Raw genomic sequence first — 17816 nt, 5'->3', positions numbered from 1 at the left:
AGAGCTAATATCAGGTGTATTGTGTAGTGTGTATGTGTAGTGTGTGTGCATATGTGTATGTACCGTCTGCATGCCCTGCAGAGCTTGCTGGAGGAAGCTGAGTTGCTGTGAGTGCGTATTCTCTTCTTCACTTCTGTGGGGCTGGTTCTTGTTCTGTTCTTGTTTGAGGAGCTCCACCTCGTTCCTGTAGGCGTCCAGCTGACAGCGCAAAGAGTCATTCTCCTCCTTCAAGGCTTCGGCTTGGGATACAACTGCAGCAGAAAAGCAGAAAGAGTTAAAATAAAAGTATTCAATTGTTTATAAATTATTGTTAGACGCTTCAAAAATTTTAGAGCATATAACACAAAATAAAAAAAACTCAACTTTAATATTGCTCATCATTTCCGACCTATATTATAATTTAAATTTAGGGATAAATTGTTGGGAATACAGAGCATCCAGAAAAGCTTTTGGCTTTCTATATTTCAAAGCCACCTATCTGCTTGATGAATGCCATTTCTCAATCCTGATGAAAGATAAAAATGAAAGTTAACCTCAGGTGTCTACTTTTTGGAAAATGTTGAGTGGAAAAAAAGTGATCAGCTCTATCCTGTGAAATCTCAAGTACAGTCTTGTGGTCTATCACCAAACACCATTTCAGTGTTAATGCATCTTGAGTCAATGCAAGCCATTGACTTGTTTGTTACCTCGTTAAGTTTAAAGTTTGAGGTGAATATTGATCCAAATGCCTAATCAGACAGGTGTGAAAAACTGTTTCAACTACTAGAGTCTTTTTGTTTCATAATGACCAGCATATTATCGACCAAGTGCAACTGTAGAGGGGTGCAGCTTCTGTCTGCCTGTGAAATATTGATTCACTTTCTAAAGGCCACAGTCATTACAGGTGTTTCCAGTAAACTCTGCAGCCTTGTAGAAATTCCACTGAAACTAAATGTTCCTGAACAATAAAGAAGAGACAATCGTCTGTTAACACAAAGTGAATAAAGCAAAGCATCTCATTAGTAGGCATAATTTGTGGACCTGTGCCATCCACTGTAATGCAAATACTGTGACAGCTATGCTAAATATGGATGGCAGTTTTACAAGGAAAGGCGACAGTTCATTTACATACATTTGCATGTTGATTAAAGACACTGCCATTTTAAAAGGTACAGTATGTAACTTTCTGGAACGTCACCTGCACAATTACATGGAAATAGAAAGTTAAAACCATACTTTGGAACTTTGGTTGACTTGTTGCCTATCACAAAAAGCTGTTTTGAACACAACTGCACACCACATGATGACAAGGCTCTCTTAAAGGTTTGTGGTAAAGAAATTTCTGTGGGTGAGTGTGTAATAAATTTAAATTACATAATTTGATCTAAATCATCCCTACATATTGGCCCACAAATATCTACAGAGCTTATAGGCCATTGACTGATGAGGATTATAAACATAAACATATATAATCGGTATCAGCCATGAAAAAATAAACATATCAGTCAAGGACAAATGTGTTTTATATGTGTTTTTAGTACAATAAACAGCAGGGCGAGATTTATAATAGATTGAAGAGAGTGAGAAATAGGAGCGACACTAAATGAGAGATGACATTATGCTGTACGGCCTTCAAAAACATGTTATTCAAAGGATGGCTGTGTAAAAAAAGGTTCATCAAAAGTGATATGGAATTACCGCAGGCTATTTACAACATGCAATAATTGAGATTCAGAAAAATACTCTCTCTCATGAGAGATAAGGTTATTGTGGTCAATATTAGCTGTTGTGTACTTCCTGTGTTAATCCTTGAAATATGGTAGTGTCTTTATCTATGTACGTATGTAGTCCAGTGTATACGCTGAATAGTAAGCACAGTGCACACCTGAGTCCTCTGAATGTTTGTTGATGGAGGGATTTTCCATGTCATCATCAGACATCTCCATCTCCTCCTCTCGCCTGATGCCCATCAGCTGCTCATTGTGCATGTTTCTGATCTCCTGAAAAGGGAAGTTAAATACTGAAAAAACTGAAAGGTGATATCTTGAGCTCAGCTTATGAACATACACTTGACTAAGTGAGATGAACACAAGCACATCTACAAAAACAAAAACAAAAAAACATCAACATAATTTTACTTATTAATCAATTTGCTGTTAATCATAATGGTTAACTGATTAATAGTTAGGTAGTAAGGCACAATGAAAGTAGAGTTGTTGTCACTTTTAATGAACATTCTCTTTCACAGTTTTCATTCAGTTACTCGAGTATAAAATCTATACTTTGAACACACAACATTTTCCTAACAATTCTTTAACACCAATTAGTATCTTGTGACCAGAAACACATTACAAAAGGCCACAGTTATGGTTATGCATAATTTGACATAAATTTTACTTTTTTCCCCTTTTCATTGGTGTCACAACACAGCAGAGACGAGAAAAAAATAAAATAAAAAATAGGGACACAGCAGTGGTATTGACTTATGCACAATATGTGCTCCATGCTTTTCATTGTCATGACGTCAGAGCAATGTCAGTTTCACCTACCTGTTTGTCATTAAATACCACATCTCTAAGCATTGAAAGCCTCAAAACTTACCAATAAAACAAAATCATTTATGATCCATTTGACCCAACAACATTTCCACTTTAAACCTTGTGTTGAAATACAAATTTCAATGTCTTTAGGTGTTTAGATTTACCTGTGCATTGGTCTCACAATGACAAACTCACCACACAGCTTGTATCTGGTCACTGGGATGGAAAGTCAGCACTTCAAGTTAATAGGTGGTAGATATTTTTATTGTTATTATTTATTGTTTATTTCTATGTGTTCATCTTGGGTGAGCAGGCAGAATCTGTACTTACTGCATCATGGAGTTTTCTAAGCCACCCCCCTCCCCTATGTCTGTGGGCTCGATATATCGTCATAAGATATAAGCATAGCTGACTGAATAACCGTACTAACCTGTGCTTGCTTGCGCCAAACGTCCAGGTTCTTGCGCTGAGCTTTGGTGAAATGGTCCCATGCCTTTTGTTTGGAAGCAGCTTGGAATACAGACACAATCTGTTCAACTGTGGAGGTGCAGGAGGGGGCAGAGAGCATCCACAGGGGGGCAGGAGACAGAGGCAGGTGGGAAGGAGCAGAGTGTGAGAGACTGGAGTCAACTGACGATGCCAACAACTCACCCTTATGTTCTGTGTGTCTGTGAGCTGGAGTGTGAACCACTTACCATCACCACTGCACCATCCTGTGAAAAACTGCTCACACATTCCCAAAATTTCCCAACAGTAAAGCAGAGGATAATTATACTTACAAAAAGCCTGTCAAACTTCAGGAAGGTTCTAGGAATCTGTACTCAGGTTTACAAAACCTACTTTGGCATGGCAGTTAGCACAAAAGAACTGAGAACCATGCTGAAGGATACAATTTGGAGAAGGAACACTAGATTCAGTTGTAAACTGTAAGCAGCTGGTTGGACATCTGCGTGTGTGTGTGTGTGTGACTGTGTGGGTGGAGTTTAGAAACCACAAGTTTGATATGCATTGGGCGTAGTCAGTAAGTACCTCCAGCTCCAAGTGTATGCCGACTGTGTGTAATTCTGTGCATTTGGTGAAAGAGAGAACATGAGTGAATCAATAGTGTCTTCCCAGAACACTGTAATTTGATAGAGCAGATCAATGATGACGGCTGAGACGATAAGAGTCAAGAGACAGTAGAGATTCTAAAAGCCAAATGTAAGGATATACTGCAGACCCAAACATTTTGGGAGTTATTTTATGAAAGTTCATTTGAAAGCAGGTTATAAAGGGCTTTGGTTATCAGGAATAAAATGGCAATGTGGTTTCGACTCTTTTTGCAGATATAGCATTTAAGTCAACACAATGCTACCAAAAGAAACATTTGGGCAGCAAAGAATACGGTACAATTTGATGCGATATTATCAATAATTTATGTCCTATTTTTTTTCTTTTAATGTAAAAAATCCAATACTTATATTAAAGCGCATTTACTTACCTTACTTACCTTACATCTGAACTGGCTGGATTGAAATTGTAAATTCCCCAAAAACCAATACTTACACCTTCCAACAATTACATTTTGGAAAAGTGCCAATGTCATAAAAATAATAAATATTCAGGTTCTGTTTTAATTTCTAATAAGCAGACACCAAAATAAAACAAATTTTATTTATTTTCTAAAATTAGCAAACAATATATAAAATTCGAGAGACTAGAATCTCACATAGAATTACTCACATTGGCCCAGTATCCCGGCCAGTGCGCTCTTGAACTTTTCCTTGGCCTCCTCCATCTCCTTCTCGTGCTGAGATTTCTCACTCATCAGTCTGCGGATGTGGCTGTTGGAGGATTGGATCATGGAGTAGAAGTTGTTGGCGTTTCTGCGATTAACTTCACCTCGCTCCAGCCAAGTCAGGAGCACCCGGACAGCCTCGGCAAACTTCACATCATCTGGAACACACATGCAGGAGAGGAAACACAAGAGTAAGATGTAGCAGTAGGGGAAGTTTGAGTGAATTTACTGCAATAATATTGGAACAAACTTAATCATTAAATGCACAAGCAAAACACTTATAAAACGATCTTTCTCTGTAAATAAAAATGGTTTGCAGTCTTTGTACTCTATACTCTTTGTAGGGATATGGAACAGAGTACATAATATTTAGATTAGATTAGAGATTAACATTACATTAAAATAAATGTCTCAAAAATGAAATGGGACTAAAGACCTTAACTCCACCAAAAAACACATTTCAAATAAAGCAGCTCAACATCCTGATGGAGAAGAGAACACGAGGAGGGGTCTAGAGGTAAAAGGAACAGTGTGAATGGTTTTAGAGGTGTAAGCACTTAAACTCCGCTCCTGCAGGCAGTTGTTTCTCATGGACGCTAATCTGAGTTGAGGTGTAGTGGCCACTGGGGGCAGCATATACTTAGTTTTAGCCTGTTTAAGAACACAAATCAAAATGTACTTTAATAGCATTATATTTCGTTCATAGTCTTCTTTTCTAGTGCAAATTCAATGCAAACAAGGTGTATTCACTGCAATAAGGTTGAAACTAAACAATATTCTCCACCTATATCAACAGTCACAGACCTTTGATCTTGTCCCCCAGCAGGCTGCACTCGTGGTCGGAGTAGTGGACGATGGGAGGAGGAGAAGGCGGTCTTAGTCGATCCTCCTCCATCTTGCGTCTGTGCCTCTCCTCTCGGGCTAACATGCGCTGGTGACATTCCCACTCGTACAAGTCGTCTCTGGCCTGGGCAAAGTCCACGTGGAGACGCCCACTGTCCTTCTTGTCTGTGCTGGAACCCAGGCGGATGCGGTAACCTGTGGAGATTAAAAATATACTTCAGCTTTGCAGATGGGGTACTATTTATACAACAATTACTATGGCTTATTTGATCTGATATGAAGTTAACAAGAAACATTTAGAAGTAGTGGTAATGATGACCTAAGTCCACAATGTACACTTGAGGCTAGTTTCATGGTTTGTATGACACATCACTGCACAGCTCAAACGCTTCAGTGCTTCCAATTCCAACTGTCAACAACTGTCAAGTTGACTTCTGACCGTCATCTTAAACTGACAGCTACTGATAAATACACTACTTTTAGGAAGATTCTAAAACATTTGAATCAGTGGCAACATGAGTAATTTATAGCTAAACCTGTGCCTATGCCTTGAGTCTCACAGTGGCTTGATCATATTGGAATGGAGAATGACAAGGCATGCTCTATTCTTAGTTTTCTTACATACTCAGGCTGGACCCTGTACAACAGAGTAATAAAGCTTTTCCCACAAATTACTATATTACACACTATTTCCCTATTATCAAAACAGAGCTAAATAAATAAACAAATATTTGTTATACACTGAACTACTGTGGAGAAAGAAACTCAAAGCCCACATCTCTACTCAACATCCCCCTCTCCTTCCCCTCTCTCTTCTCCCTTCACTCCCTCCTCTCCCCAACCTCTTCTCCCTCTGTAGTTTAATGACTGCTTGTGGTTTTACGAGGAAATGATGCCCATTTTAAAATTTAATGAGTAGAATGTGGACACTGGAACAGTGCCCAGTGTTATTCTACTTGTCCAGTGACAACTAGCAGTAGTGCCAGCAGCCAAGACTCTGAATACTATGTCAAGGTTTCAAATGAAGAGCTGCTTCCCAAATGCTTCTTTGAGTGTTTTTGAAGGTGAAATTGCAATGTTGAGACCAGACGCAGGCAACCCTAAAAACTAAATACGATTTTAGGAACACTTTTAGAGAGTTGACATTCCGGCAAAAATGTTATTTCTTTTGACATCAATTTTTTAAAGAAACCGAGGATGTGACAAGGATGTGAAGTAGCCTACCAGACAAGTAGAGAGCCTTGTCCACAGTGTACTCCTCAGCAAAGCGAATGTGGCAGAAGTTTTTCTTGCTTTTGCGAATGGCGATGATCTCTCCACATGGACCAAAGACCTCCTCAATGGTCTGCTCTGTTGAATTCTCTGGTAAACCACCAACAAACACCGTCTTACACCCAGGGGGGCGGTCCCTCGTGGCCGGAGGGGGGAGATCTGCAAAATAAATAAATAGAGAGTTGATGCTCTATTCAAGTATAATAAATTCTAAAATTGTATAAAAAGTTACAGTCATGAAACAAAACTTGAGTCCCGTAATAATTTCACATTATATGAGCATTGATTATCAGAAGAAAAGTGGCTCTGAAGCTATATTCTGAGCAATGTGGATTCTAAACTGGGGGAAATCGTATTTACAAATTCAAGTCATTATTTATAATTGATGTCAAAACTTGATAAAATGTAGCACTTTATCTGATGGAGTAACTCTTCCGTGCTCTGTGCTGAGGACATTAGACTGCTCGACCAGCCTGCCCTTTACAGTTCCATATAAAAGAAGTGTAATTGCCTTATTCATTGGCCATCAGGTTTCTAAGAGTAAGCAATGTCCACTCAGCAGGTCTATGGGTCACAGTTTTAATCAAAACCACAAGGATACAAAAAAATAATGCCTTTATTCCAGTGCAATGCTTGGTTACGAAAAAAAAAACCCAAAAAAACAAAGAATACAGTCCAAATACGGATGCTTGTCTCTCAGCTGGAGGCTTATTTTGTACTGTGTACTAAAGCAGAAAGTGCAGGAGTTTGATATGATTTCTTCTGAAAAGAACCACATTTGAAGAAGTTGGGACACTGGGTACATTTACATGGCCAATAAAAATCAGATAACTAGGATAATCTGAACCAATAATAAGATCAAAATCTTTGTGTGCGTTTAAATAAAAAAATGATCATCATAAAACACCTGGCAATCAACATATTTTTAGAGAAACAGTTGTATTATGAAGACAAAGCACACTTAATTAAAAAGCACTCATTTTAGTTTTTGCCACATGCACTTTTATGCATAATTTCAAAACCTGCAAAGGTGTGAACAATCAGAAAGAAATCAAATTGCGCACATTTAAAACATACGCAAAAAGCTCAAACACTCAAATTATCTTGAACATGTTGATGAGACACTCTAGATGAAAAATTATTTTTTCTAAGTGCATATGTTAGGTGACAGGTTATGTGATCTAACATACTTAGCTTATAGAAGATACACTGCACTCACATAGTATTAAAACAGTACATTGCTCTGATAAATAGTTTATAAACATCTACTTTGGCCTGAGTAAATATTGATGCAGCTGAAGGCGTGAGCACAGGCTGTTTCTCAGTGTGGAATCCATGGATCTCTTTGACCTGTGAGTGACCACCCAACGGTCTGCTGCTCTGACACTCGTCCTCATCATCCATCACCTCCACAGCATGATCACCTATTATGGTTTGAGGGCTGCTAAGAAAGGCTGCTATTCTACTGTGAACTTGCGACTCGTATATTTCACACAAAGGAATCTGTCATTGCAACAGCCACAACTTAACCACCATTTTACTCTACAAAGACAGTGAGACATGACTTTCTATTGCCACCATTTCATCAGTAAAAAGGTGTACATTCTGTCCATGTATTTGAAATTCAAATCAAACTTTGCCTTGCCCCAGTACCAGATATATTATATAAGAGGTCTTGAGGTCAAAATATGTAAGCTGTGTGTCTGCATCTAATTAGAAAGCATTTTTTTTTGTCTTATAATCAGGGAGTGCTAGTTGTTGTTAGCTTTACCGTTAAAGTAAAACTCTACACTAGTCTTTTAGATTTGCGAAAAGTGTTTCTAAACTCATTGCAGTGAAAAATTATGATGCTTGTACATGTATAATGAATGTATAATGAATTCATGTATATGAATATGAAAGTGAATATGGATGTGTGAATGTATAAGGTAAGAGAGAAAAAGCTTTGGACCACCGCAAACCGCTAGTTTAAAAAAATAATAATACTTTTTAAAACTTTAAAAATCAGTTTGCGCAGTTTTTTCCCAGATTGTTGTCCTGTAAGATACTGGTACCCGAACTATGCAATTTTAAGTATTAAGTGCTGCGTTTATTCATTATTCTTCATAAATTCCACTATGTTTTGATGCAGGACTAGTAACTTTCTTTTGCCTATCTCGGTGTGTACCAGGCATAAAAACACCCACTCAAAAACCCCTCGCTGTTCGCCCTCGGCATCTCAATAGTGACACCAGCACCCCCTTCTCAGCTCCTCCAAACACCAATTTCAATCTGATTTGCGAGATCTGACAGAGTTGAAACTCTTGTGGGGAATCGCAGCCAAATACAGCCAAGATTCTGTCCTGGAGTCTGCTGCTGATGGACGTACCTAAATAACCCCACAAGAACAAACCAAAGTGTCAGCTCCTTAGTTGAAAGAAAAGGGATGTACTTAAAAGCAACACATTTAGTCACATAATTATAATGTATTTGCAACTTGGTCAAATTATCTGAATTTGTGTTGTTATATATGGTGGTAGGCATAGTTGTAATAATACCACGTTCAACATTTCCAAGAGAATGGGTCAGGGACTTGACTTACACTGAAAAAAGTCACCTCTCCCTTTCTAACTGTTGTAGTAGGCATTGTAATTTTTGTATTAAAATGTTCATACTACACCGCTGTATATGATCTTGCTGTTTATATTTGGCTATTTTGTCTATAAATAAATTCCAATTCCCAATATGGAACTCTGTTCCAAATTCACTCCTATAATGGATAGCATCGTGCTCTTCATGTGACTGGAGCCGAACATTATGGGTGACGTCATACTCTCTTAGTCCACTCCTTTAAATACTCTATGGTCAGGCGAGGATAAAAATTATATACAGTTTTGATTCCACATCCCAAAACTGGTTAGTTTCATAAAAAATATGTAAGAAACTTTTCTTGAAATTACAAGAAAGGTTTTGTCTTGCAGTTTAATTTTGCTGTCAAACATCAGGACAAAATAGCAGTACACAGGAGTTTGAGGTATAAAACCATAGGGTGGTGCTTGGAAACTGCAGCACAGTTGTTTGTTAGCTCCCAAAATAAACAATGACAATGAGCTTTGTTTTCTCTAATCTTTCGTCTCACATCTGCCTTAAGCTGACACACTTTTCAGCATGTGTATACACAGGCCTTTCTGAGAGACCTCATATTTACACGACTTACTGGGGTTGGGAGGGAACAGGGTGCAGCTCTTGCAGTGGATGATCTCCTTGACGACAGGTACATCTGGTACTAGACCCAAACCGGGCATTAGTGGATTCATAGACGTGTAGTCAGTCATCATGCCCATATTTGGATCATAGTCTGGAAAAAAAAGAGGTTAGTAAGAAAATATGGCCACACAAAATAAAATAGTGGCTTTACATAGATTTTTTGTGTTGTTGGAGGAGCGACATTTGTTTTGCCCCTGTACAGATATATTGTAGAAACAGCTCTTATGGAATAAATGAGATAATGTGTGCTGCTTCTGTGCATCTGAATATAAAGCGTTGTACGTGGAAGAATCAGCTCTGATCTCTAAAAGCGCTTAGAAACTCACGATGAATAATGATAAGGCTAGGAATGCATAAGGTAGAGAGGAATAACTTTGGGCCTCTACAAACAGTTTGTTTTTCAGCATTTTAAGACAGAAAAAAACTGGTACAGCACCTTTAAGCATGAGAGTACACACAAATCTTTACCTGGCACATTAATGCATCCATCTCCATAAATCTGCAATAAGCATTGCTTTGTAAGGAACTGTCCAATTTCCCAATAGTATAGAGAAAATTTGTCTATGTAATCCTATCCACCTACACACTGCCAAAAACCTCTTGGCTTTGTTCCAGAGCACCTCTAGAGCACTCAGCAACAAGGGACAAGGATTTATTCCAAAATGTGGGGAAACTATCAGCCTACAAGTTTGCCCTGAAAAAAACACATCCAAAAAAACAAAAACTGAACACAAGCAAAACTATTATTTTAATTTCCTGTTGATCTCTTCCATGCAATGTGATATTTTTTGGTTTGTTTTCCAATTTAAATGAGTGGCTCGGCTCAGCATAATAATGACAGAGTGAGGATGGAGTGTTTGAATAATTCTAGTCTGGAAGAATTGTGTAAATAATTGACTCCACAGTGCTGCACATTGTAAATCTTTCAGCGAACAGGGTCAAATAATAGGGAAAGTGAAACACAATCCAACAGAACATAAAGGAAAATGGTAAATGGGGCATGTCGTTCCACAGTACATGGGATTCAAATCATTCCATTTAATGCAAACCATTTGGGAGGTCCGAACATGGAAGTTTAATTCAAAAAGCTTTCCATCTGGTTCTGGTTATGGTCTGGGAGAATCTTGATGAAGGGGGAACACATCTGAGGTGCTAAACCCAGATGCTGAGTAGCCCAATAGTTCAAACATTTACATCGTGTTTGGTTTTTGTAATGATCAGTAATTGTCGACTTACTGCAATGAATTTCACATTACCATTTTGACTCTTGTGTGTTTAAGTAAATTTGCTGTATGGAGACTAACCACAATTAATAGGCCACTGATCTTAGCTGAACAAAAACGCATGTTTACATTGTTGGTCATTATGATCGTGGGAGACCAATTGAAACAGAGTGTATTGTATTTCCCTGTGTTGTATAAATAGGCCTAAGTGTTTAGTGGACTAAAGGGGAGAGTGTAGGGTGAGGAGGGGTGATTTCTGGAGGTAAGGAGTGATCGGTCTAACAGGTGTCTGTATAATCCCTCAGTCGTTCAGTATTTTCTTTTGCTATGGTCTAACAGGTGTCCAGACTTTCAGGTATCCAAACTTCCAGGCGATGTACCCAATTTATACTACTTTAAAAAACAGAACTATGTAAGTTTACATGAATAGCAGTGGTCTAAAGTTTTTAATTAATTAATCAAACGTATTCCTATCATCTGAATTATTCACAGTGTTTATGAGCACTCTTAACAACATTCAGAGGCCAGAGTGGAGTCACAATAACGCTAACTATAACAAGTATGCTAACAGCGCACCTACCAGTTCACAGACAATAAAACAATTTATAATTAAATACAGACAGTATACAGCAATAGGACTTGCTTTTACATTATATCAGTACAGGGGCAAGACAAACTTTACTTTATTACATGAAAAAATAATCTGGTTCACCTCATTTAAGTTTCCTCGTTCTTTATACAAAAAGGGCTCACAGGATCCCATCACCCGAGGTCACTTTCCACTCAACACATTGATCAAAGTCTTTTTTCCAGCAGAACATGTATCCTTTCTGTGTGGCCCGAGGCTAACTTGTAAATGTAGCAGGTCTCAGGGTAGCCCCACACACACACACACATAAAACATTACTGCAGTGCCCCATTTATGTGTGCCACTTTTAAGACTATGGAGCTACGAGCTGCTCCACATGTCTGTACCACATGAAGAAACACTGGTAAAACTTATTACCGTACTTTCACATGTGTTGTTTCTATGTGAGGAATAACATACAACTATTACTCTTTAATTGATAGGCTACTTTGCAGCCGATATCATCAACATTTCCTGGGAATGTGAAGTAAACTGTAGACACTGCTCTGTCTGAAGCTGTTACTCAAATTATACTTTAATCTAAATTTTGTTTTAACCCAATCTGACCATAAAGAACAGATTTAGCTGGAACTACAACGCGTGAGATGATCTGTGCTGTCAAACTTGTCTCTCTCAAAAAAAAAATTAAGTCAAAATCAAACACCTAAACAAGACCATAAATGTTTGTATTAAAACCTGACAATGTGTTGTTTAAATCCATTTTGTATTATACATATATATATTTTCTGAGTTTGCTAATGTATGTGTTGTATCACCATGGTAATGACAGAAACATTCTGGCATAGAAATACATAACACCCTCAGCGTGAATAGATGAGAAATATACACGAATGCTAATAAATGGAAGAACGTCTGAAGTTTTTAGTATCTTTTATATTCTTCAGCAAAAAAGAAATATATTAATTCCAAGTACAAATATTTATTGTCCTTTAAAATGATCACTTTGTCTGGACACTTTGTCTGGCCTAAGATGAAAGTTGCAAGTGTTGATCTTCCAGTGTGTGCTGTATCCAGGGTTGGGTGAGATGGCATTAAAAAAATAAAAAATAATAATAAATCTGCTCCATTTTGTCTTTTCAAAAACAATATATAAATGGCTTTCAGTACTGACTTCCATAAACATAAACAAATTTAAGTTACAGTGCTATCGAACACAAACAATAGTCCAGTAGTTTATTCCTCCAAATTTTTAACTGCTCCAAGCCACTTACTTTTACTGACAGAGAACTGGCTGTGGACCTCTCGATTAAAAAGCTCCAAGCATATCACCTACCATTAGAAATGACTGAATCTCTATAAAAATTTGATTAGTTGCCCAGCCGTATAATTTCAAACCACACAACTGCCGAGCAATGCATTGTGTCCTGGACACAATGTTTTAGGTGCATAGAGATATTTGTTCATATCTGAAATCTAACAGATAAGGAAAATATGCAGTCATGGCATTAAGTATAGTACTAGAGTAGTACTTCAAGTGGAAAACTGTTTCATTGCACAGTATAAATAAACTCACTGACAGATGCCTGGTATACTTCAAATAGAAAAAATACATAAAAATGGAGGAGAGATTTATGAGAAGGTTTTGGGGGAAGGCATTTTGCTGAGTACGGTGAAATACAGCGCAGTTTCAGTGTAGCAAGATAGGGAAAGAGAGTGTATGCCATACTATGTTATACACTGACAGTTAAACATTTGGTGAGGCAGATAATCGTGTTGATGCGTTACCACAATTTGTCTAAAAGTGGTCGATGCAATGTGACTCAAACTCAAGCTTCCCCTAAAAATAGTGTTATGTTTTTTGTTTTTTGTTTTTTTTTGTCCTTTACTTATCCATTAGTAGTGAACAAGATCCATACCTGGCACTAGTGTCTGTGTGCTCAGTCCCAGAGGAGACATCCCCAGGTTGTTCATGGCTGTGGCCCAAGCGCTGGGGTCTGACATGGGCATCGCCATCGAGCTGGAGTCCATGGGGAGGTTGTGGATCACTTCAGCTGAAACACAGTAAAAAATGTATATATTTAAAGGGTATAAATTAATAAGAACAAGTGGTGTCTTAGGTATAACTGTTCCTGTCCTACCTCAGAATGATTCTCTAGTCTACTTAAATGGCCTGCAACTGATTTTAATTTATTCTGGCTACAGTTAAGGCTGCTAAATTGAAATAAAAAAAAAAAAATAGACAGTAAAATAAAATCCTTTCCAGTGTTTTTCAAACTGTGGCATCTCCTTCAAGTAGTACAGCTCTTCAGTCTCTGGGTTTAATTTAGAGTTCATTTTAGCCAATTTTTTGTCTTCCTTTGCATAATTTTTTGTTTAGAACTACAGTCGAAATGATGTAGTCCATTTTTCAACCTGGTTTTGTGCGGTTATATACTTGATTTAGATCTGGCGGTACTTGGAAAGCAAAACATTTTCTTTGATGGTACTTGGTGGAAGAAGTTTGAGAGTCAATGATTTCTTATTTCTTATTTTATTTATTTGTAAAGGGACAGTACATAATTAATGAACATTAAAAATGTAAATATGTAAAGATTATAGCCAACGTGGCTAATTTCCATCTTCAGTCCCTTGGCAGGTTGATGTAAAATCATCTATATACACAACACCAGCACACTCACTATACACACAATTAGTTTCAAACAGTTCATTTGAAGCTCAAAGTCAGAAGTTCAAGAATCAAGTCAAGAGATCATTTTCATGTTTCTGATTCATGGTTTGAAATCAAGTACAGTCCCTTTAATTTTAGACATAATAACACTGTATGTGAAGGAGCAAAAATAAATTAAAACATATTACTATTGTTGCAGTGAGGCAGATTGAGAGAATCCATCATACTAATCAGTGAATACCTCTTTCTCTGTACATTACTGACATATTCAACAAAGATGGTGCATGACTGACAGACCATCTGCAGCTAATCTCTAAGAATAATGAGGCAGCAAGTTATTTTAATGATGAGCATGTGTAGAGAAAGGACTGGTGACATCCCTTTGTCTACATCTGTCCAATTAGAGATCCCCTCACTGTCCCATATTTGTGTCACTCCAGAGGAAATGCACTACAGCTGTGAAATATGTACACAACTGCGAGGACTGGGAGAGAGCTTCATTGTTAACAGGAGCAATTACCTAGTGAAGGTAGAATTTTAGTGATAAACTGATTTTAATAAAGTGTTTCATGTTAACAAGCAAGAAAGATGTTGCAAGCTGAATAAGAAATCCAATTATTTCTTAATAAGTTGATGGGAGCTGCTGGCATCATGGTACAGCAATGTTGGTAGAGCATGCAGCACACAAACAAGGCAGGTTATTAAGTGGAGCCCAGACACATATGCTCATATTATACTGAGTTGGTGCAATTATCAAATCGGAAAGGCTATTTAATAGAATGTAATATGCAAAGAACTAAATATCCTATCTCGTTGAGTGAATTAGGTTGTCAATCAATTTTTTAGTCCTCTCTCCAAAGTTGTTGCTCCCGAAGTTGTTTACAATGCGCCATCTAATTACAATATTTCAGAAATATGTCAGAAAAATCAGAATTAGATTTTTTCCAAGATTGTGCAGCAAGTCAATATTAAAATATAACAATTAAATATCTAAAATTATGCTTTATTTCAGCTTGTGCCCAATTTTAGTGGCCCACTACAAAACTTGCCCTTGTAATTCAGTGATACTCGTAACCGTAATTGACTGGCATGAGGCAGTGTTACGTTAAAATAGTTATTTCCCACACCGAGAGAACAATCAGAACAGTGGGGCAGACTTTATTTACAGTGGAAATGGGCAAATGCAACGGAGTGTGTAAAAGGCTGTTTGTGTCTAAACTGTTTGGTTCAGACTGTGACAGGGATCAATGCGACACCAGCTCCACAGAGCCGCACACATCACCCATTGCTAACTGTGTCCACCCCCAACACTCACTCTAGTGAGTTAGTTTTAATGCAGAGCAATTATGAGTTTCAGAGCTTTTACCCATGTTGTAGTTGTTTCTCCTTCTTATTTACCCTCTCGTAGTTGTATCTGGAGTGATGTTTGAGCGATCTTTAATCACTTATTTTCCAATGTTCTCTGCCTACTTTGTTCTTTTAATGTGAAGCACTTTGATCACCTTGAGTGTTGTAAAGCGCACTATAAATAAAGTTTGATTCTTTAAATCTCGATATTTGTAACAGTCCACTACAGGTGGACTGCCCAAAACTTTCGTCTTCATGGATATGATATTGCTTCACCTGCAATTTTCCATAGATGGCAAAAAGTACTGGTGACACCACCAGGTCAAGTATTTTCTTTAGCAATAAAAATACCTGTAATTAAATATATCCAAGACAGGTAGATATACTTTGGAACATTACAGGCAGCACAACAAGACTTAAAATTAAATGTAACATTAAAAAAGCACATTTTTTAAAAGTTAGCCATAACTCTGCGGCATAATCTCTTTGATGTACTGGATTTTTTAGCTTAATCTTAATATTGCTAGCCTTCCATAGTGACATCTTTGCAAACACATAGATTTAGCTCCATCGTCAAAATTTGGTCCAGTTCAAATACTGAGATCCTAAAATAAAGCCAAAATAACACACACTGATGAGAAGACTTGAAGAAAGACAACACATGGAGTGAGTACAGATTTAGAATCAAAATAGTGTTGTGAGCAGTGCTGTAGTTTCAAGTATGAACCAGCTCCATTAGAGAGGAACAGCTGTGGAATAGCCTATAACCGCTGCCACATGTTAAGACAAGGACAACCGCAGCAAACTAAAGACTTAATGAGTACGTCTAAACAAGAACACACCTGAGACTATATGATTCAGCAACAGATGTGAGTTCTTAAGGCGTGATAAGGAAGCCATAAAGCTAATCAAGATTTTTGGCACAACAGTGTAAGCGGCTCATACTTCGTCCCACGCACCCAGAATAGTTTGTAGTTATTAAAAAAAAAAAAAAAGATCTAAAAACATAAGACTTACTATGACTTCTGGTTGACTAACTTTGTATATTAATATCTTTGGTTCTGGAAATGATCTGGTTACTTCAGAAGTGTATTCAGTGTACCGTGTTATCTTGTTAGGCTGATGTTTAACAGAGATAAACATGGTTCTTTAAGGACAACTGGATACAGTATAGAGGTAATTTGGACTGATAGCTTGTGTACCCTCTCTTTTGAAGTGTATTGAACACTGAACAGGCACCAGAGCCTATAAAGAGCTGCAGTTGCCTTCAGTTGAATTGTTGCTTAGGCAGTAGAGGACACATCAATAGAATTAAGTGACTCCAGACTTGTTTTAGCCGTGACAATGAAGAATGTTAAGCAATTTACAGCTAATCGTGTGTGAAATAATTCCATGCGAAAATGCATCACATAAGAAAAACACACACATGACATTAAGATAAAATTTCATCTAATCGCAGTCAGTTAAGAAGGAAGAATTAATCTTTTTTGGAAACTCACATGATATCATAATCATCATGGGTCATAAACCTTGCAGAAGGCAAAAAGTAAGGATTTAAGGATTCATATGAGACAACCCAACAGTGAATTGCAAAGCTCCACATTTTATTGAGTTATTGAGTAGTGAAGGATAATGGGCTATTGTTTCAAATGGAATCTGTTATTTATTGTTGAAGATTTTTTTATTTTTTTATTTTACTTATTGAAAAACATAGCCGTTTTCTTCACAGGATGGGTCTTTTGTATCTGGAGCAATAAGCTTTCTCTGAAGAATCAATAGCACTCACACCAAAGGTCAATGCAAAGAGACTGGGATAGTGAGAAAGTAATATACTGCTTTATTTTTATCAGTGTCCACTGGCATTTAAGAATTATGAGAATAATGATTTTTTGGTATTAATTTGTGAAAGGTTTCTGGCTCAGGTGCACCCACAATTTGAAAATCAGCCACTCTAGTTTTAAGTTAAAATTTAAAAACACATTAGAGATTCATAAATTACTAGACTGACAGAGTTCAAATCCCACTGTTAGTAGAATTGTTTCATATATAATCAATAAGTGACTAGAAAGACAGTGAAGGAATAGTACCTGTGGGCAGAGAGGACCTCTTCCTCTTCTTAGTGTTCTCCGTTCCATTCTCTAAAGGAGAGCACTCGCTCACCAGTGGTCCAGTGGAGTTATTGAACTGTAGAGGCTCATTGTTGGCCGCTGGATCAAAGGACAGAGGGTTGAGTCCTGCAACACAAAACAAAGATCATTTCAGATTACTCTTTTTATGTATATTTCATGTAGCAATATTGACCCACTTCTTCTGTTTGTTGTTACTGTGTGTC

General features: G+C 37.5%; 1 protein-coding gene across 1 annotated transcript in view; it reads right to left on the bottom strand.

Moving 5' to 3' along the window:
- The window catches only part of enox2 (ecto-NOX disulfide-thiol exchanger 2), a 46529-nt gene that overhangs the window by 5795 nt on the left and 22918 nt on the right, over window positions 1–17816 (bottom strand). The window contains exons 3-11 of the mRNA XM_020923365.2: window positions 17572–17718; window positions 13386–13520; window positions 9608–9748; window positions 6364–6570; window positions 5101–5334; window positions 4242–4454; window positions 2950–3056; window positions 1865–1979; window positions 64–251 (exon numbers count right to left, since the gene is read on the bottom strand). Coding sequence (XP_020779024.2) covers window positions 64–251; window positions 1865–1979; window positions 2950–3056; window positions 4242–4454; window positions 5101–5334; window positions 6364–6570; window positions 9608–9748; window positions 13386–13520; window positions 17572–17718 — 1487 coding nt within the window. The remainder of the gene's footprint in view (window positions 1–63; window positions 252–1864; window positions 1980–2949; window positions 3057–4241; window positions 4455–5100; window positions 5335–6363; window positions 6571–9607; window positions 9749–13385; window positions 13521–17571; window positions 17719–17816) is intronic.

This window comes from Boleophthalmus pectinirostris, unplaced genomic scaffold (assembly GCF_026225935.1).
Source record: "Boleophthalmus pectinirostris isolate CB_2022bp ecotype Guang Dong unplaced genomic scaffold, ASM2622593v1 HiC_scaffold_23, whole genome shotgun sequence".
Lineage (NCBI taxonomy): Eukaryota > Metazoa > Chordata > Actinopteri > Gobiiformes > Gobiidae > Boleophthalmus > Boleophthalmus pectinirostris.
The sequence above is the reverse complement of the archived record's forward strand: the minus strand, read 5'-3'. Positions and strand labels throughout refer to the sequence as shown.